General features: G+C 45.2%; 1 protein-coding gene across 1 annotated transcript in view; it reads left to right on the forward strand.

The window, feature by feature from the left end:
* Nucleotides 1-19,537, forward strand: part of SYNPR (synaptoporin) — a 110,189-nt gene that overhangs the window by 82,899 nt on the left and 7,753 nt on the right. Inside the window, exon 4 of the mRNA XM_068409135.1 lies at nt 15,197-15,395. Coding sequence (XP_068265236.1) covers nt 15,197-15,395 — 199 coding nt within the window. The remainder of the gene's footprint in view (nt 1-15,196; nt 15,396-19,537) is intronic.

The raw sequence follows: 19,537 nt of genomic DNA on the forward strand, positions 1-19,537 counted from the left end.
GACGGAGTTTTGAAGGGTACAGTTAAAAATCAAGAAAGAATTAATATTAGTTTAAAGTTATGGTAAGATGATAGTTGTGCTTGGCTCCTGCATTATTGTACTGCCATTGTAACTGGCAGCAGGAACTTGTGGAGCACCAAAAAACTGCAGAGAAACCCCCTCCACAAGGTAGTTGCTTCTCATCTCTGCCAGAATCCTATTCTCTTTTCAGTTTAATTCTGGGCCTGGATTCATTTGCCCTTTGAAAAGGGAGAAGAGTGAGGAAATACAGATGAGTCCATTAATCACTAAAGATGACAATCAGAGTGATCTGGTGAAGTGGTGCTTATGCATGGCTGGGAGAAGGGCCCATGCGGTGGGTACCTGTGCGGGGCTGTTGTCTGGCAAGAGTGTGGGGAGGCAGAGGTGTTCCCTGTTGGAGGGGTACCCCGTGCCAGGGCTTCCGCTCTGCGGGATGCAGTAACCGCAGAGGAGTCTCTCCAGGGTCACTGCTGGATAACTGAACCCAAATCTGGCTCCACCGTCCCCCCTGGAATAGGGGGTGAGCTGGATGCTTTTCGCATCTGCAGCTACACAGATTCATTTACACTTCCTGCAACCCACATCTGTGACCCTGTAGTCACCCTGCAATGTGCCAAGAAACCTGTAGTCCAAACCCTATTACCCCCACAGCAGTGTCTCCTGGAGCTCTGCCACACTTTGTGTATCCTGCCAGACTCTGCCGTGTCCAAGCTGATGTTTATAAGGCAGTTTCAAATAATCACCTTAAGTTTTTTCTCATTTCCTCTGCCTGCTTCTAGGTTTGTCACAAAGGATTTCTTAACCTCTTCATGCTTTAAAGCACAAATCAGCCTTTCTTTTGGATACATGTATATGTATTTCAAAAGTTTTACAAGTTTAAATATGGAAAAAACTTCTCAGGTCCCACACTAGCAGTTTTTCTCAGCATTAGGACCTGTGCTTGGTACAGTATCTGTTGCAAATCTGGCACACATTAGGATGTTCATCAGCATGACTCTCGCCACAGTAATGATTCTTTGAGTGGGGGAAAAAATCAGCATCTTGGAATTATTTGTTACTCTTGCAGTCCTTCACCCTTTCAGATTGGATTTGTCACACATCCAAGTGCCCTGAGGCAGTATTTTTTCTGTAGTAAGGGTCCTGATGAAGGTCCTATTTATTTTTATTATTTTTTGCTAATCCCAGCAATATTTTGTTGTTGTTCATGTACTTTGCTATTCATTGGTTTTACTTTGATAAGTGGTTGAATAGTACACCTGCCATGCACATATTTGTTTCTGGTATTCATCATATTGGGTGATTTTTAACCAACCCTCCTAAAAGCAAATGTTTTTTGGTTGCCAGCTGAGTTGTCAGACTTGACTAACCAAGTCTGTACTGAAGATTTTTGCTACATAATTGTTCATGTCACAAACTTAATGTCTTTCTTGTAACTGGCAGAGTTGCACTGAAATATTTGGGCTTCAGCTACTGATTAAAATGACTTTGCATAGCGGAAGCGCTTTCATGATGCTGCACTGCACAGACAGGCAGCACGCTGCCAGACAGAGAATATTATCTGCTAATATCATCACCTGCTGCTTTGTGGTTATCTCACTTCTGCAAATCCCTGTCCTGGCCAAGGGAGGGATGCCTTGCTCAGACCTTGGCTGTAGGGCGATGCTGCACAGGACCTGTGGTAGGAGTGAGCACCAGGAGTAGAGGGGTTGGGCTGCATGGATCTGCAGTGCCATGGGAAGGGAGAGGAGCATTTCAATACAATCCCATAGTGTGCTGTCTGTTAGGTCTTGAGGCAGATCCTGAACTAAAATCTCTTTGCCTTTAGCTTTTGGAGGTGCTTTAGCCCAGCCTTGCATACGCAGGGTATCCGCAAGTTAAATGCTACGTGGAAATTTATTTGGAGCATATCTTGCCTTTCCTTGTGGCTTTCATCCTGCAAGCTGCTTGGAAAATACTGGCCCAGAGCATCATGTGATTAAATTTTAAACAGTCTCACCTGACCAATGGTTAAGGTATGTGCATAGCTGTTAGGAGAATTGAGCCATATTTACTAGTGGGACAGAATGGGATTGCCTGGTGGTGCTAATGTGAGAGCCTGATGAAATGTGTCTGTGAACATTTTTGTATCACAGCAGTGAGCAAAACAAATGGTGTCTTCCATTTTATTTTAAATTACCCATTAGTATCTTTCCAGTGTGCTAGTAAAACTGTCTCTTGAAGTAATCCTTGCTTCTGAAGGAAAAGGAAATTGTATTTTATGGGAGCTTTTCATTCACTTTCTAAGCATCTGATTTGAATAAAGACATTCCATTCGAGCACCCTTTAAAGTGTATGCCTCATCTGCATGTGATGGGTAGGCTAGTCTTTCATTTGAAATATGACAGCCAGATCTAAATTGCCTACTTAGAAGCTACAGATGATAATTAAGGAGAAAGTAGCTAACTCTTTGTGCTTTGCAACTATCTTTCTTTGGAAAAAGCCTTTGTTAATATGAGAACATGGCTGTGCCAGAGTGTACTAGCCGCCTTTTTTTATTATCCATTTGTAGTAAATCTTGCTTCAGAATTCAGTGGAAAACCTTTTGGCCAAGAGATTATAAATGTGTATTATGGCTGGGAGACCAGGAGCTGCTGATAAATAGTAGGTCTTTAAACTTCAGTGCTAAGTAGCTGCCTGCAGTGCTGGCTTTCAGGCAACTATAGTGGGCTCTCCTCCCAGCTGCCTTGGACTGCTGTACCAGTTGAGGGTGGGAGATAAGAAGGAATAAAGTCATCTAGTCAGTTAAAAACTCCCCATGGTTCATGTTTTATTTTGCATGTGTTCATCACACAGAAGATGCCCCTTCTGCAAAGGCAAATTGTGGCCTCGTAACACTTCTGTGGGTAGATGGAAGCAAAAGCAAGTCAGGAGAAGCTGCACCAGCTTCAGGTGTGCTCTGTGCCAAAATGTAGATGCCCCAGTTCCCAGGCGGATTTGGCAGAGCTCCTGGGAAGGTGAAAGGTGCTGGTTAAGCCCTGCATGACCTATTCCAGCTTAATGAAGGAAGAAATCTCCATCCTGGAATTTCTTAGATCAAAACTTGGTGCCTTTTGGAAAGCTGTGCTTATGCACAAACAGGAGTTGTGGGGATGGTCAGGTGAATTTCAGCAGCAAAGAGCACAAGCTGCATGGTCATTGTGGTCCCTTCTGGCATTGCAATCGGTTGGTCCATGAAAGCTGCATCAGTTTAGTCCTTTTTCTTGCCAAACTGTGACCACCTCATCTAGCACCACAGATCTGGCGTGAACATCTGAGCTGACAAGGAAAGGTGTTCAAGAATGCATCAGTGGGGCTGGAGATTTTCATCAATACCCCAATTATATAAACTGGCCCTTCAGGATGGGCACTAAGGGCTCAGTCACAGCTTTAATTATCTTCTTCCACAACAGTTTCAAATCCTGATCTCAGCAGTGCGTTTTTATACCTGATTTTGGCCTTTTGTTGAATAGATTTGCCTAACAAGGACTTCTAGGTTTTAACTATTGTTAGTGGAAACTGGAAATGATGTGAGTGAGGAGCCTAATGTTGCATCCTGCTGGGCAAAATTCAGGAAATAAATCCTTCAGGATACAGATATTTCTGATTGTGACACCTTCACAAAAGTATCTTTGCATTTAATGTGACCTAATGATGCAAAGCATGCCAAAGCATTAAGATTTATTTTTAATTAGGAAATAAAGGTGTTATTTCTCTTAACTGAGATTCATACATTCTGATAATTTATAAGTCTGTCCAGAAAATTACAGCTCCATTTTTTCAAAATCTTTTTTTTTTCCAATGGAAACCCAGTAAAAAGATTTTATACTTGGACATGAATGCAACAACTTTATGAGCTATTTAGAGTATAGCCTCAGCACATGGCTTCCCTGGTGATGAAGGCATCAGAGACCTCGGTCAAATCTCTGTACTGAAGCAAGTCCATGAGCAACCTGAATGTGGAGCTCGCATAGCCAAGCTGAGCACTCTAATCAATGAGCTATTGGCTTAGAGCTGTTTGCTCTTACATTGTCTCCTGGGTCAGGGAAAAGGTGATCCAGGTCTGTACAATAAAGATATTTATTTTCAGCTTTGAATGATGTTTTTTATAGGAAAAAATGATTTGTGTTTTTGTAACCAGCTGTAGTTACTAGAGTGAGTGCCGTAATTCAGAGCCCTTACATGACTTTCTGTTTCCTTGTTCATGGCTACAGACTAAAGTAAATAAAATCTGCAAATCAGTGCTTTCCAGTGTCCATGGGTCTCCAAGGACCATGCTGGCACTGGGAATACTGTCTTTGTTTTTTTCTCTCTGCTCCTGCATGTCCTGTGGGATATTTTTTTAGACCAAGAGGATAGTAGAATGGGAGAAAATGTCTGTGCTTTCATACTTGGACAGCTGTGGTCTGCAGTGGTGGCTGTCCGTGAGAACAATGTATAATTCAATTCCTGTTGTCAGGGAGTTGGAAATCATTGCTGGTCTGATTAAAACAGATGAAAATAAGGACAACTTTGTGGCTTTTCTAGTTTTGAGTGCCTCTTCCTGACCCCAATTAGAGTCTTCAAAACCCACTTTGTAGAAATCTTCAAGACTGGCAACTTGGCCAAAGAATGGTTATTACTACCAGTTTTCACTTTTGTTTGAACTGTGGATAAATGCAAGTATCTTCTTCCCAGCAGTGAGGGACTGGGAGATGCTTCCAGTCACTTGACACTTTGCTCCTGCATAAGATGTGTAGAAAACCACCAGAAACCTGATACAGCCTCATCTTCACCTTCTCTTTGAGGCTGAACCTGGGCACGTGGTCCTTAGCACATCTGATGCACTGTCATGTGAAGGAAGAGATCTTCCACCACCCCCACAATTTGCCAGCTGATCTGAATGGCTTAGCTTCTGTGTCAAACAAGCCCCAGCCCAAGGGTGGCTACATAAGTGGTAAAGCTCACTTATGCTGCTGGTGTGTTGGGCTGCGCACAATGATACACTGCCTGAGTAGGTCAGAGAGGAGGTCTGGCTGCCAATATTTGTGAAACTTTGAAGTCCCCGGTCCATTGCACAACCAGGGAGAGGCTGATTGCTCCAGCCAGTAGGCTTGTCACAGGGCAGCAGCTCTGCAGACAAGGTGACTTTTCCAGATGCTGAGGTCTTCTCAGTTGCTGCTATCCTCAGTGTTCTCCAGCTTATACTTTGTAGTTTTTAATCCCTTAAAACTTCAAGCAAACACATCTTTGAGTGCTGAACTGGGGCTGTAGAGGAGACTAGTCTTGCTTTGCAGCTCTTCAGGCTGTTGTCTTCTGTTACGAACATCCACGCACAACATTGCATGAACACAGCTGGTTGGGAAGTAAAAGGGGAAGGAAAGTGGTAGCAACTTTCTGGAGATGGTGTCTGCTGCAAAGAAGGGAGAACACTGCTGCTTAAATCTTTGTTAAATTGTAGAAGCTTTTCTTTTGGCACTCAAAGTAATTGGATTCTTGATGAATTTGGATTGTATTGATCCAGACTGGCTTATTTTGCTTCATAGAGGCTGAATTTTATGCTTAACACTGTTTTGGTGCCAGAAAATTCTTCATTAATACTTTAGCCAGAATTTATTCTTAAAGTAGAAGTCACTTTTGGATTTGTTAATATATGCAGCTTTTTCCAAATCTGAATTTTAATATATATTCATGAATAGTCTCTGCAGTATTGTGCGGTGATGGTGTTTTATCTGTGCCTGCCACAAAGGCTTTTTCTAAAAGTCAGGCTTTTTACAACTTCCCTTGCAAATTTTTTTGCACGTTTTCATGCTGCCAGTACAGAAGTAACCAAAGCAGAAATCCTTCAGCTTTGCTTTGTTTGGCATTTCATCCCATACTTCAGACAGCATGTGGTGACCCAGCGTGGAGACAATCAAACACGTGTCCTTCCCCTTTCCCCTGCTCCTCAGTCCGCATTTGCTGTGCAGCAGCCCTAAAGGTTTCCCCCGGACTGTGGGGAACTGGATACGTGGGATGTCTTTGGTCTCCTCCCACACCTGGCTTCTACAGGAATTTATTTGTCAAGGGTTTAATGCTGTGTTTCTTCTTATTCAATAGACTCTGGAGAAGGTGGGCATCCAACCCCATCCAGCATCGCCCCGCTCAGTGAGGTACCACTTACTGCCCTATCTGGATTCCCAGAAGCAATGCTTCATGGGTTATTCAGCGTGAAGGTGCCAGCAGTTTGTCGGCAGGTCCATCAGCGGACCCGCAGGTCTGCCTTGGCTCCTGCCCTGGGTGCAGCTCAGCCTGCGGTCGAGCCCACGGGCTCCCTGAGAAAAGGATTTGACGTGTACCTTGAATGAAAATATTTTGACTGGGAGTTTTCTTGGAGTCATGCTGTAAAACTCTACAGAGGACTTAATTTGATTGCTTTAAGTACCTTAGGACAATATACTTGAGAAAATTATAGTTAAAATACAATACAAAGGAATAAACATTGCTGCATCTTGTGTAATTGCTGTTGCATTTATCTCAGCTTGTCTTGGAGGTGAAATTGCTGCTTTCAGGTTTTATAGACCTAAATTAAACTGTATTTGAACCCTGCTTCTCACAGGGCAAAGGATTTATGCTTTCAGGTGGTTCTGGCTTAACATCAGGTGATGCCAAATGATGATTTATTTTACATGGCATTCATAGCCCATTTGATTGTGGAAGGCAAGGTGGATTGGAGGCAGCGCAAGTGTTATGAACTGATGTGGGCAGCAGCAGAACATGTTGGGATGCAGAAGTGAGGGGCTCAGCAAGTCCCACATCACCCCATGCAAAGGCACTGCTGGGGAATTTGACACACCCACTTCTCAGAAATGGTCTTATTAGATTCAATGACTCTTTTTTAGGCTTTTGCTTTATGCTTTCTATTGATTATGTTGTATGTCTAGATGTTCAGGTTTTTGTAGATTTTTCTTCAAATGGAAGCTTTTGTTCTGCTCTGACAGAGGCTTGTTAGTTTGGAAGCTGATTCCCATGTCTGTCAGAGGAGAGGGCAGCAGGAGGGACACCAGAGCCATGGGTTCAGTCAGGACCTTATGGTGGGACCAGGTAGCGTTGGACAGTTGTGTGTGTGGCAATGAAAATACATGCTTGTAGCATTTCCAGGCCTCCTAATTTGCATTGTTCCATGGATACAATGACTTTTTTTAAGATAATCAAGGGTTACCTTCCTTCAGAGATAGTAGCTAAGCTTCCCAGTGACTAGGAAGCAGTTCACCCCAAGAAAATAGCTCAGTGAAGGGAAATCAGAGAGCAACGCCACCAGTCTGTACCACAAAGAATGTAAGTGCCCAGTCTGAGAAGGTATTTGGGTTTGTATAAGACCAGTGGAGCATGTCTTTGAGTGCTATGCTCTGCTTGCACAGCAAGGAAAAGTGTGTATTTCTGAGAAAAGCTGTGAAAATATCTCAGGAGATAAATCTGGGTCTGGATGTAGGCTTGGAAGTGGGGTTGGGATCACCCACTCAGCTTTCCGAGTACTCCCGGCGGCGCGTGTTCTATAATGAGCCATTTTATTTCCTTTTTGGTGCTACGGCGGAGTACTAGGGCTTGCATTGCTGTTACGTGCGCAGTCTGGGGAGGTTCATTGCTACGGCTGGCACTCGTCCGGGACGTTTCTTCCTCCAGGATTGTGACGAAGCTATTGTGCAGGCTGTTTTCCAAGAGTTTTGTGAACTCAATCACTGGGAGCAGCTTCTGCGAGAGGGCTCCCAGGCTGCGTATGCGTCACTGGTGCCCTCTCCCTGCCACCGCTGGGGTTGTCCCTATTCCAATGTCTTTAGATCCTGTCCTCAGAAGGGTTTTGTAGCTTACCTTCCTGGACAACTGAACACCTCAAAAGGTCTCTGACTTGCTATGTTAATGGGAGATGTGAGGTGGAGAGGGATGGAGCAGAGGACATGCGTGTTGCGATGCTCTGGATAAGCATCATGGCGTGCCTGCTCCGAGCTGCCGGCACTGGGGGAATTACCACCTCTCCCAGCGCGGCACACACAATGTGGTGTGTTGAAACGGCAACTGTGGCTGACAGCTTGTCCTATTAAAGACAGTACTGTAGGAAAATTGTGCTGGCCAAATGTTTGCACAACAGCTATGTGTGAGTGAGGGCTGGAACCTGACAAGTTAAGAAATTGACAATATCAGAGGAGGGGAAATATTTTCCATTATTTTGACTGGACATAAATCAGAAGAGAATATAGGTTGCTACACCTTTCCTGGTCAGCTTCCCAGCATCGTCTTTGGGGTTTTTTTTTGGTGATGCTGCTCTGGACATGCATTTGGATGCGTGTAAGCTGCTGAAGGCAGCTGTGACAAAGTGGAGATCTTTAGGATGTTCAAATGTCCAGGACAGGAGTTAGGAATAAATGTTTGCAAGATGACATATGTATTTGTGTGAAACTACTGATAGCGTTGAATAATTTTAGAGAGATATGGGCTTTGGGATATTTTTTGGAAGAAATTGAGAGATTTCATTGAGAGGACAGAAGTTCAAAATGAAATACTTTCAAATACTCTTTGATCAGCAAACTGTATTCTTTCTTCCTCTAGAAAGCAAAGAAACAAAAGACTAAGCTTGGATTGCTGAGTCAGTTGGAGAATTATATTTTTGTTCCCTCTCTCCAGAGAAAAAAGAACTGATTTTGTAGGGATAGGTATGTGGTACAAACTAATATGCTGCTGCTCTGGAAGGGGAGCAGACCAAGGAGAGGAGGGTACTGAAGGCACCTTTGGATGCTGGGGAGTCTGGAGGGGGTGTTGCGTTTGGGAGCTGGTAGAGTGAGGTATGGAAAATTGCTGGGACAGTTAGGAAATATCGATAAGCACCTCACAGTTTCGAATGGCTATGGCAGGCAGCGCTGGGATGTGCGTGGTGGTAGGTGGGAAAGGTGAGGAACAGGAATACTCAAGTAAATGGTAACTACTTTCTTCGTCTTGGGAAAAGAGCTGTTAAAGAACAGGCTTGAGGGGAGAAACAGTCTTGTTGCTGTTAGCAAAGGGTTGGAAAACTGTTTTTGCCAGAGCATCACAGGTGCAAAAGGGCCAGGGAGCAGTCACCTCTATGGTACCTGCTGTCCCGCTGCTGGGCTAAGCCCATTGCCTCCCACGGCTGTCCAGGGCTCTGCTGACTCTTCAGCTATTGGACTTGGAAGGGCTGGAGAGAATTTCAGCATTAATGACTTCAAGCCATTCAAATGTGGTATTAACAGGCTGGCCACCTCAAAAAGAGACTGACTTCAGCAGCTCCAGGATGCCTGCTGTGAAGATTCAGATTCTACAGGAATTACTGGATAATGATTGTAGTTGTGAAAAAATATGGACTGAGGGCAACTGCTTGGCAGTGGCTCCCTCTGCAAGAGCTCATAGTGTGTATGAGAGCTTGTAGTGTGACTTCATTGCTGCAGGGTCCACCCCCTCAGGACTCTGTCCTTGGAGAGCAGATCTGGGAGCAGAAGGAGAAGGCTGCAGAGCTCAGCTCCATCCCCCCTCCCAAAGGCTGGAGGAGAGCCTGTTCCTTGCTGTGTGGGCAGCCTTTCAGAGAGCCAGGATTTAGCACTGAACACGCGGGGATGTCCAGCGCCAGGGGAAATGCTCTTTGCAGTGAGGAGCGCTGTGGGCATTGCTTCCTCCTTGGAAACAGGCCGTGAAGGGTGTTGGGAGAGTCAGTGGACCTTGATTGCATTAAAGACAAGACCTTTTCTTCTCAGGCAGTTTTCTACTTTCACCTGAGTATTAAAGGTCACTTCTAAAGTATTTTTCTTCATGCAGGTAATATCTCTAGAGAAGTCTTATGGGAATGATGAGCTCTTCTGTGAGAGGAAGGGCTCTCATTTATTAGTGTTCTTCCACTAAGCCTATGAAAAATCCATATTCAGCACCTTGAGAAGGGGCATTTGCCCAGGGACTGGCTGGCTGGAGGCACCAGTGTGCGAGCACATCAGCACAGTCCTCTGGAACATGGGAGACGCAGTGTTTCCAGGGCTAACTAAAAGAAATGCCTTTACTTTGTATCGCAGAGAAAGGAAGGCAAAAACCCCTGTCCTATTCTTCTGCCTCGCCAGAGAGTTTGACTCACTAAGGGGCCCTGTGCATTTCAGCATTTCACTGCTGTATTTTGAAATTTATTTTTTCCCTCATTTTGGAGATTATCAGCCAAAATAAACATTTCACAACAAATTCCTCCACGAGCGCTACCTGCAATAACTAATTTCCAATGGTGTGTTTCTCTCCTTGCTTTGCAGACAGTAAATACAATTGAGTTTGACTACCAGAAACAAGTGAGGGGGAAATAAAGCCCAATGAAAGGATAATGGACCTTTGGATTTTTGCAAGCACATGTGTGGGTGCTGTGGATTTTGCTCAAGCATGTTGTAGACGGTTTGGGGGGTGGATTACAAGATGCTATTTTCAGAAAATAGGACAACCTGTCAAAACAGATAGGCAAAAAAAAAAAAAGCACTGTTTTTCACCACATCCTAGTAAAGGAACGGCAAACCACTAACCCCCATTGAGAATTTTTGGAGGCAGAACTTTATCTGTTAGTTATTAATCCAGGCACTGATCAAAGCCCAGGAGAGGAAATCTGTGCCCGTTCATCAATAATGCTTGAGTGCGTACTTGCCGTTAATTGCATGTTCTGTTGGTTTCAAGTCCAAGCCCTGTGTGCATTGCTAAAGGGGGAGGTTTTGTGAGTCAGACGAGATTAGATCACTTGGTGCACACTCTCCTGCTTGGGCTTTTCTGTATCTGCTGGTGGAGTGGGACATGGGACAAAATGGGTCTTTGGGGCAGTTGGCTCTGACTGGTTTTGTGCTCAAGGTTCATCAGGTGGACTGGGCTGCTAGATAAAAGAGGAGCTATAATTAAAAGCAAATTGTGGCTTGAATATTGTACTAGGGAAGTTCAGGGAAGAAAGGCATCTTCACATTTACATGGAGAGAGCACAGCTTCTGCTCCCCCACGCACACGTAACAGCTGTAGCTTTGTTCGGCATGTCTGGCTTCGTGTATTGTTTTCAGAGCAGGGGTAATTAGTGTCTGAAAAAGTAACTGCTCTTCGCTATTGTGGAACAGCGTAAAAAATCCCTTTTTTCACTGTAAAACATTCCTGCCCTCTTTTGATCTTGTCAAGCTAGACAATACAGCTGTCTTGTCATCATGTTTCCCACGACAATAGAAAGTTTGCCAAACGGTAGAAGAAACCTCAGAAGCCCTTAATTACTGTGACTTCATCACTGAAACTTGACTGCTGTTGGTGGACTTGCTTCAGATTCAAGTGAATTTGAGGGAATTCAGACCTGGATGGCTTGGCAATGGTGGCTGCTGTTAGCAAACAGACCCAGCAGGTGAAGGGGATGGGGTCAGTGGTGATGAGCAGCGAGGCTGACCTTAGCGCTGCTCTGATCAGCATGGGGTGCCAGGTCACCTTCCTGAGTCATCAGCTTTATTTCTGAATTAATAACAATATAAGGCAAAAAGCACTGTCCACCTCATTTTCAGAGGAACTTGGGGAGGGAAAGTTTTTCATTACATTTTTCGCTAATTAAGTACATTTATTACTTAAGTGTTCCTTATTTGCGTTGTCCATTGATCAGTGAAAATCACTTCTGCTAATGCAGCCCATGGTATTGATCAGATGTTAACAAAGTGCAAAGGACGTGATTGCAAAGGGTCACTCTCGGGCTCCTGATCTTGTTGAGGAAATGAAGAGGCAAAGGTGAAATGCAGAGGTGGTGCTGGAGATAAGAAAACCAGCATAAGGAGACACTGGCCAAGGAAAAGGTGGGGGTGTAAAGACTGAGAGATAAGAGAAGACGAAAGAAGAATAAGTCAGAGGAAGTAAGAGTCAGAACACAGAAAAAGTGGGAGGCAGAGGTAGAGGCAAACAATTCTTTGTGAGTCATCACCAAGCCATGCTGCCCCCAGAAAGGCTGACTCAGCAATATGGGTGGAAAAATCAGAGCTTTCCCTCTGAGATGCCATTCCAGATCAGAGAGATTTGATTAGTAAAACTGGATTTTCTGTCACTGATCTTCCCCTGCTTTAAAGAAACTTTTCAAAAGCATCTTATGAAGTCATCATCCACCCTAACCACCCCAGGGCTTGGCTCACTCACCTCTCTTCCCTGCCACGGCTCCTCTTCCCAGGTTTGAGTCATGGTCTATTTTGGGTCCCTTTGCATAACTGAGACCTCCGTTGTTTGGGCAGAGGTGAGGTGGCCATAAGAGGCACCAATTACCGCACATCCTCTTAGAGGCTTAGGGAAAGCTAAAAAGAAAAGCAAGCGAATAAAAATAACTTGATGGAAGAAGACTTATGTGATCTGGTATCCCTGACAGATGCTTGGCCACAAAAGCACTGCTGGGAAGGTATGAGTGAGATGTTAATATAATATATGAACATTTTCTCTGGCTTGTCATGATTCAGAACTAAGGTGCAGTCAGGAAAACAGAGAACAGAAAAGGAAAGTGGTCTCCGTTACTTTACCATGTTTCAGAAAGACTGGTGAGTTGCCGGTGACGAGACTGGATAGGGCTGTGGTGACTGAGGCCAGTCGGAGGTATAGGGGATGGGCAGCAGCTCCCAGACTAAATCTTGGTAGATATATTCCTTAGGTTATTTCATCTTTGGTATGCTCAGGAGTTTGAACTGCTGCTTGCAACGGCATACGTTGCCCAGTGTGCTATTTCAGGACTCCAGGGGAGAAAAGAACCCACCACCCTAAAGATGTGTTTTACACGATAAAATGTGTGCAGAATTGCCTTGTTCTTTTTTTTTTTTTCCCCAAAGCAATCAGATTGTATTTATTATAGCTCAGCACAGTCATAGCGCTTGTGAAAGCAATGTGAGGGCCAGAGCAATTCTCTAAAGCCTGTTTGCAGTGTGGGGTGATAGCACAAAACGGTCGAGCTCCCACCATCGCAGCAAAGCCTGGCTTTCCTGTGAGGGGCCAGAGCCTTCTCGCTGCACTCAGCTGGAAAAGCAGATACCGCACCCCGCAGCGGGGCCCTTAAAGCGGCTGTGGTACCCGAGTGTGGCCGTTCAGACATGGCAAACATGGTTAATTATTTAAGATGCAGAAAATGCTACTTAAGCATTTGGTGGTTTAAGAAGGCGGGGGGGGGGGACAAAACAAAACAAATAAACCCTCCACCCTTGGATGCCTTTGTGTGGAGTTGCAAAGCCTGGGCTGATCGGGGGACCCCAGGTCTGCCAGTGGATGGGAGCACAGGGTGGTCCCCAGCTCTGACTCTGCACACCATCGCTGTTGTTCCCTCTGCCCTGGGCTGCAGCCCATGGGCTGGGTGGAATGTGAAACCTGGCTTGAACCCAGCCTCAAGCCCTCGAGGTGAGACCTGAGGGGGACTGTGGGCACAGCCTCTGGCTGCACAGCATTGCATTCCCCTGGGAAAAGAGGGATGGGGCCAAGTTTCATCCTGATCAAAAACCCCCCAGGGGCTGCCACTGTTTTCAAGGGGTTTTGAACCAGGTTCCCAGTTTCATTTCGTGTCAATGCAGCGCCCAAGCAGGTGTGCATTAGGAAAGCAGTGAAAGCTTTCTTTTCAGACCATGCCAATCATACATTTCAAATCTTTCCATAATCCTAGCTATGGTTGAAACAAAGCCACTTTCTCTCCAGGCTGCAAGACTGGCATGGCAGGCACTAGGAAATCTCCCTCCCCTTTTTGCCCCCCTTTAGGAAAGACCAATAAGCCCTGACAAAAAGCATGCATGCACTGGCAGCAGGAAGCTTTGAAACCCAAGTCAGGAAACTGTCTGATCGTGAGCATTAGAGTCTCTCTCATGTTCAGTTTTCATCAGACTTTGCTGTGTTCACGTAGGGGAGGCGACTCAGCCGCTGCTCCTCTCCCCAATCCAGGCAGACATGTTTCTTGTTTTCATCCCACCACTGCTATAGCGACAGAAGCTCAGGAAAGAAAATGCCTGAGGCAAATAACCGGTGTTACGCATCAGCCACTGATGAAAAGGTTCTGCCTACACGTTCGGGTGCATTTAGTTCGGATCAGGAAAAGCAAAAAGTCATGCAATCCTCCAACGCCCATTAATCCGTCTTCTGTGATTTCTGCTGCGGGTACTTTGTTTTCCTCTGGGGACCTAACTTTTTATTTAGTCATATATTCATGGCTGCTGCTGCCGTTGGCTTGCTGTTGCATATATTAATTGCCCTTGAGCAGAGGAATGTCTCCCAGAAGGCCTCATCCTTTCTCTGCACCAGATCATAACTTCTTTAATTGCTGTTGTTAACTTGCTGCTGGCTCCATCCCCTCTGCTCTCCCTGCGCAGAGCAGAATAGTGTGATTCCCTCACCGGACCCCATGTCCCCACTGATGCTGATCTGGGCCATGCAAAAGGACCTGTCAAAATACCCCCTCTGAGGATCCCCTTTCTCTTTCTCAATCAGAAACGAAAATTATTAGAGCAAAGAAGGGTCTGGCAGGAGCTGCCAGACAGAACCACAAATCTATTAGCTTGGTCGCTGGTTGCGAACGGTACGTGAGTACAAGGGTAGGGCTTTGATTGCTTAAACCAGGGCATGCAGATTGTTTCTTTGACCCAAGTTGTATATTTCTGCTGCAGCTTGGTTTTAAAAGCTTTTAATGTAGAGGCACTATATGGCTCACAGCCCCAAGGGCTAACAGCCACAGGTAGCTGTGCACTAAGCTATTTTACATAAGGAAGTTGTGAGCTTCCCAATACAGGTATCCCATGGCCTTAATATAGAGGATAAGACCTGTTTTCTGCCACCTTGATTGTAAGAATTTGAGAATCAAGTCATTTCTCATGTTATCCTTTTTCAGTTGTTGCCATGGCAAAACCCAAAGAAGGAAGGGGGGTGGGAGGGAGGTGGTGTACCAAACCATTGGAACATCAAGTTTTCTGAGATTGATTAAAAGATGTGTTCAGGTCCTCAGTTTCACCTAGGTGCTCACATGGAAGTAATCTCACGTGTACAAGCAGCTCTGAAGAGCACAGCCCACTGGACTACTTATAGGGCCGGTTATTCAAGCAGGAGATCGAAGCGCATTGGGACTGAGATAGGGAGACAGAGCAAATGTATTTATATCTTTATTCAAGTAACATTTTACTTTTTCTACACTTCACCTACCGCTCTTTGGGTTTTTTTCCAGGTTACATCAAGTGAATTTCGATGCTCCTACTTGCGAGGGCAAGCACCGAGAAAAGCTCTCCTTGATAGGGGACTTCTCCTCTTCGGCGGAGTTCTTCGTCACCATTGCAGTCTTTGCCTTCCTCTACTCACTGGCTGCCACCGTGGTTTATATCTTCTTCCAGAACAAGTACCGTGAAAACAACAGAGGGCCTCTCATTGTAAGTGTGCTTTTGCAGTGTTTTCAGGCGTAGGTCTTAACCACTTGCTTTTTTGGTGGTTGAGGTTGTGGCATGGTCTGAGAGATCCAAGTGGCCCAATGCCCAAAGCATCTCTGCATTTACCTGTTTTTTTTAACCTTAATGGTGATTTAAACTTTTAACATCAAGAGTAACAGAGACTATATGCAGGTGGAGTTTAGTCCTAATCTTGTATGTACTTGTGGGATTCCTCGCTTCTCTCCCACTGCCTGCAGTGATGATGTTCACACAAATAATGAACATGATGTAGGACTGGGACTCAAGCCATGTATCTGTGACAGCAGAGCTTCATCGGTGGGGAGAAAAGGAAAGAGGAGATCTTGGGCATCAAGATAGCAGATAAGTGAAACCATGTCCGTGCCCAAAGCCTAGCCAGGGAGATTGCTTGTTGCTAATTACTGCTAGGTTGAGCGAAATTATTTTGCTTTGGAGAATTATGTGGCTGGTTTTCCAGTATTACCCTGAGCTCCCAGCACACTTGTGTCTCCGCACTGGTTTACGAGGCTCCTCACCTTCCAGTTGTCCTTCAATGCACCCATTGAGCTGTGGCCCTTCGTGCCTTTATTTTTCTTTTTACTGATTCCTGAAGGTTTGTGATAAAAACCAGGTGCTACTGTGCATTCGTTTTCTTATAAATCAAGACTGTAAAACCAGTGAGAGCTATTTTGTTCTAGATGTCCGTTACCCGTTAGTGCATCACGCCCCATGGTACACCGCTTGGTCTTGCTAGGCAGCTGTGTGCTGATCCTCCACTGCGCTGAAGTTGGGTCAGGTCTCTGCATCTGCAGGCTGTAGGGTTGCCTCACGTTCTTCCTTCCATGGGCAGCCCTCTCCTCCATGGCTGAAAGGATAAGGTTACACTAAGGTAGGGGAAATATTTCTCCGAGGTCTTGGTGTGAAGAGGAATTCAAAGGGAAGGCGGCGGGAGTTTAGTGAGGACCGATGTAAGGAAAGAGTGAGTTCTCAATTTCAGAAAAATCTGAAGTTTGACTGACAGAAACCAGACATTTGGCTGAGACTTGTGCCTTAAATGACTGAAAGCCACCAATAAAAAGAATCAGAAAAATATAATAGAAAGGGAAATAAATCACCAGTGCAGAAAGGCTGTACCTGTTATAGGAAATAACTACAGTATCAGTAAGCAAAGATTAAACTGTAGGAAGGTAATCTTAGCATCACGGGGTTTTGAGGGAAAGATTTTCCTGCTGCAAGGAGACGTGAGTTGTTTTATTTAAGTTTGCATAATTCAAAACTGATTAATTGACACAGAAGGAAACATTCTCATTCCACATCAAAAGAAATGAATCATCTTCATTTTGGGGTTGTTGGGACCTTTCCTCTCTCCCTAGAAAATGGTGAGGAAAGGAGGGGAAATCTTCACAGGGGAGAGGTAGAGCAGGCAAGATAAAGGGGTTCCTACAGAAACAGTAAATAAATAAAGTGCCTTGTTTCTGCTTGATTGAGTTGATATCAAGTAATATGTCATTTCAAACTGTCTCATCAGAGGATTAGTCGGAGAGATCTGCCATTTTCATTTTCTTGTGGAAAATAATTCTTTCTCCTGACCAGCCACATTATCCTGTGTAGCAATAGAAAAAGGAAAGAGAAAAAAACCCTAATATGTCAGATTATGATGTGGCTGTTTGCTGTTGTCCAGGATTTTCCTGACACAGCTGCTGCAGTTGTGTTTGTCACAGGATGCACGGTGCAATCCGCTGCAGCATTAACGTGGCATTGATTTAATTTGTTCTGTGTAATGGATTGTAATTAAATCTACATGTTAAATTTAACCAGTGTCTGTTACCAAAGCTGCTGTTTGCAATTTCCCAGTCTTTAAACCAAGCCTAAATGACCTTATTTGTTCAGAATATGGAGATGCTTTTGTGTGTCCTACAGCAAAAGCAGCTCCTGCTGGTGAGTGGCGTTGAGAAGTGGCTTAGGGATATGCTCAGCTTGTGCCTGCCCCAGCCACATGCTCCAGCATCTCCTCTGCACTGCCAGCTCTGCTGTGTTGGGTATTTTTAGAAAAAAAGACCCTTTTTCATGTGGACAACGTCCTTGCTGGTCTCTGTCCAGTGCAATGATTGCAACGTCACAGCCTGATTGGGACAGGGTGTGAGTCCTGCTGTGCAGTGGAGATGTAGGGAAAATGCAGAGCCCCAGGCAGAGAACAAGCAAGCAGCTGCAGGCAGGAGGAATTTAAGGGTCAAGGGAAACTCAGAGTGAGAACCAGCTTCCCACAGCTGCAGGATTCACCGAAGGGATGTAATGTGTTGTGCAAAGGAGGCAGGCGACGCATCCTCCAGCTCCAGGCAGATGCTACACTGAACTGACGTACCCAGCAAGATCACACATATATCAAATCAGATGTGTGAGTATGTCTCATCCCTGAGATCGTTCTTCCCAAAGAAAAGTGCAGCAGAAATCTGGGGTGCTTTGTGCACGCCTGAGTCCAGCCAGCCGTCGCTCAGCACGTGTCGGTGCGGGTGGCAGGGCAGTCCTCGCTCCTTCCTCGTCGCTGTGTGTCAGGCACTGTTTCCAGACTACCAGTTTTTTTGCCTCTTAGTGAACAGTTAGAAGATGATACTTTCATCTGTCCTTGCTTCTGCTGCAGTGCCTGAGATCACAGTCTCATATTTAAAACCATTCCCATTTTAAGCCTTGTACTTCCTCTTGGCTTGATGTTTGCTCAGTCTGGGATGACATCTGCCTTTAAGCGGCACCCTCTCAGAGCTGGCTGCCTTTCTCCTGACAAATCTTCAGGATTTGAAAAATCGGTATGACAGGAGAAGTGGAGAGAGGGGGGAAAAAAAGCATTCACTTGAAATTTTAAAATATTTTTTCACAAAACCCTTGCACAGGTGGTCAGAGCACCATCAGTGCATTACCAACTTGCAGCAGCCTGACTGGATGCAGAATACACAATTATAAAGAATTTAATGACCATGAAGTCACAAGAAACTCGCGGAGAAAATTTCAGTCACAAATGTTTCGAGTTTACCTTGTTTATCCAAATACAGGGAAACCCAACTGCATGTGCTGAGATCTCAGCGAAGCATCGTTTTAACTGTGGAAAAATATTTTAATGTTCGGTGTGAAGTGAGACATCATGGCAAGGAAGTATTTCCAGTAGGAGAAGCCATTAACTCCTTCCGTGGCTGTTTGGGTGGCACCGTGCAGTGAGCCGTGCCTGTTGCTAACGTTACCTGTTGGGTTTGGGGGATAAAAATCTTCCTTTGGGTTGCACAGGGCCCCGGTTGTGTTATCGACCTGTGACAGGGGTGGGAGTCACCCCTTCCCACGGGGCTGTCAGCAGCGAGCCCTTGCTGCAGGCACCCTCCGCTTGCCTCGCTGGCTGATAGATCTGTGCCATGTGTTTCTGAGCTCTGCAAACCGCAGCTGTGATTTTAATTTCGTTGCAAACTCCTGCCCGACGCGCGTGTGCAGCGAGGAGCTGGGGGCTCGCCTCAGTGGGTACAACAAGTGCAAGCCAGTTTCTTAAATGACTGATTAGCGCTCAAGAGCCAGAAACATTTTAAAGGAATTAATTGGAGATGGTGAATTAGATTGTAATTAATGCGATGTAGAAAATCTCACCAGTTTTCAGTATATCTGTGTCTCTAAGCCTAACCTAAGCTGATTTCCACTTGAGTAACACCATGTACCCTGGGGAGGCATTGCTGGTTTGTGATGAGAGCGGAGATGAGCTGCACCCTGGGACTGGCACCCCAAGCACCTCTGTCTCAATGCTTCAGATCTATGTTTGCAGCTGCTTTCAGGCAGAGAGTAACCAACCCAACAGTTAGTCCTGTGCTGCAGTTTTAGGGATCAGGGGTAGGTTCTTCCATCTATCTCTGGAGTGGGAATATAAAGGAAAGAACAGTAATGGTCAGTATGCTTCAGTACCCATCACTCAGACTTCTTCTTCCGTAGTTTCTATACCCCATACGTACTCCATTTAAAACCCACACACTGACAGCTCTGTCCCTGTGTGCCTTCAGGTTTGTCCTTTGGGAAGTTGTAGATAGGCCACGAAAAATCACGTGTGTTCATGTAGAAATGCAAATCACTTTATTAGTGTTCCAATCAATTAATATAAAAGC

The sequence above is a fragment of the Nyctibius grandis genome, chromosome 10, assembly GCF_013368605.1.
Source record: "Nyctibius grandis isolate bNycGra1 chromosome 10, bNycGra1.pri, whole genome shotgun sequence".
In the NCBI taxonomy this organism is placed as follows: Eukaryota; Metazoa; Chordata; class Aves; order Nyctibiiformes; family Nyctibiidae; genus Nyctibius; species Nyctibius grandis.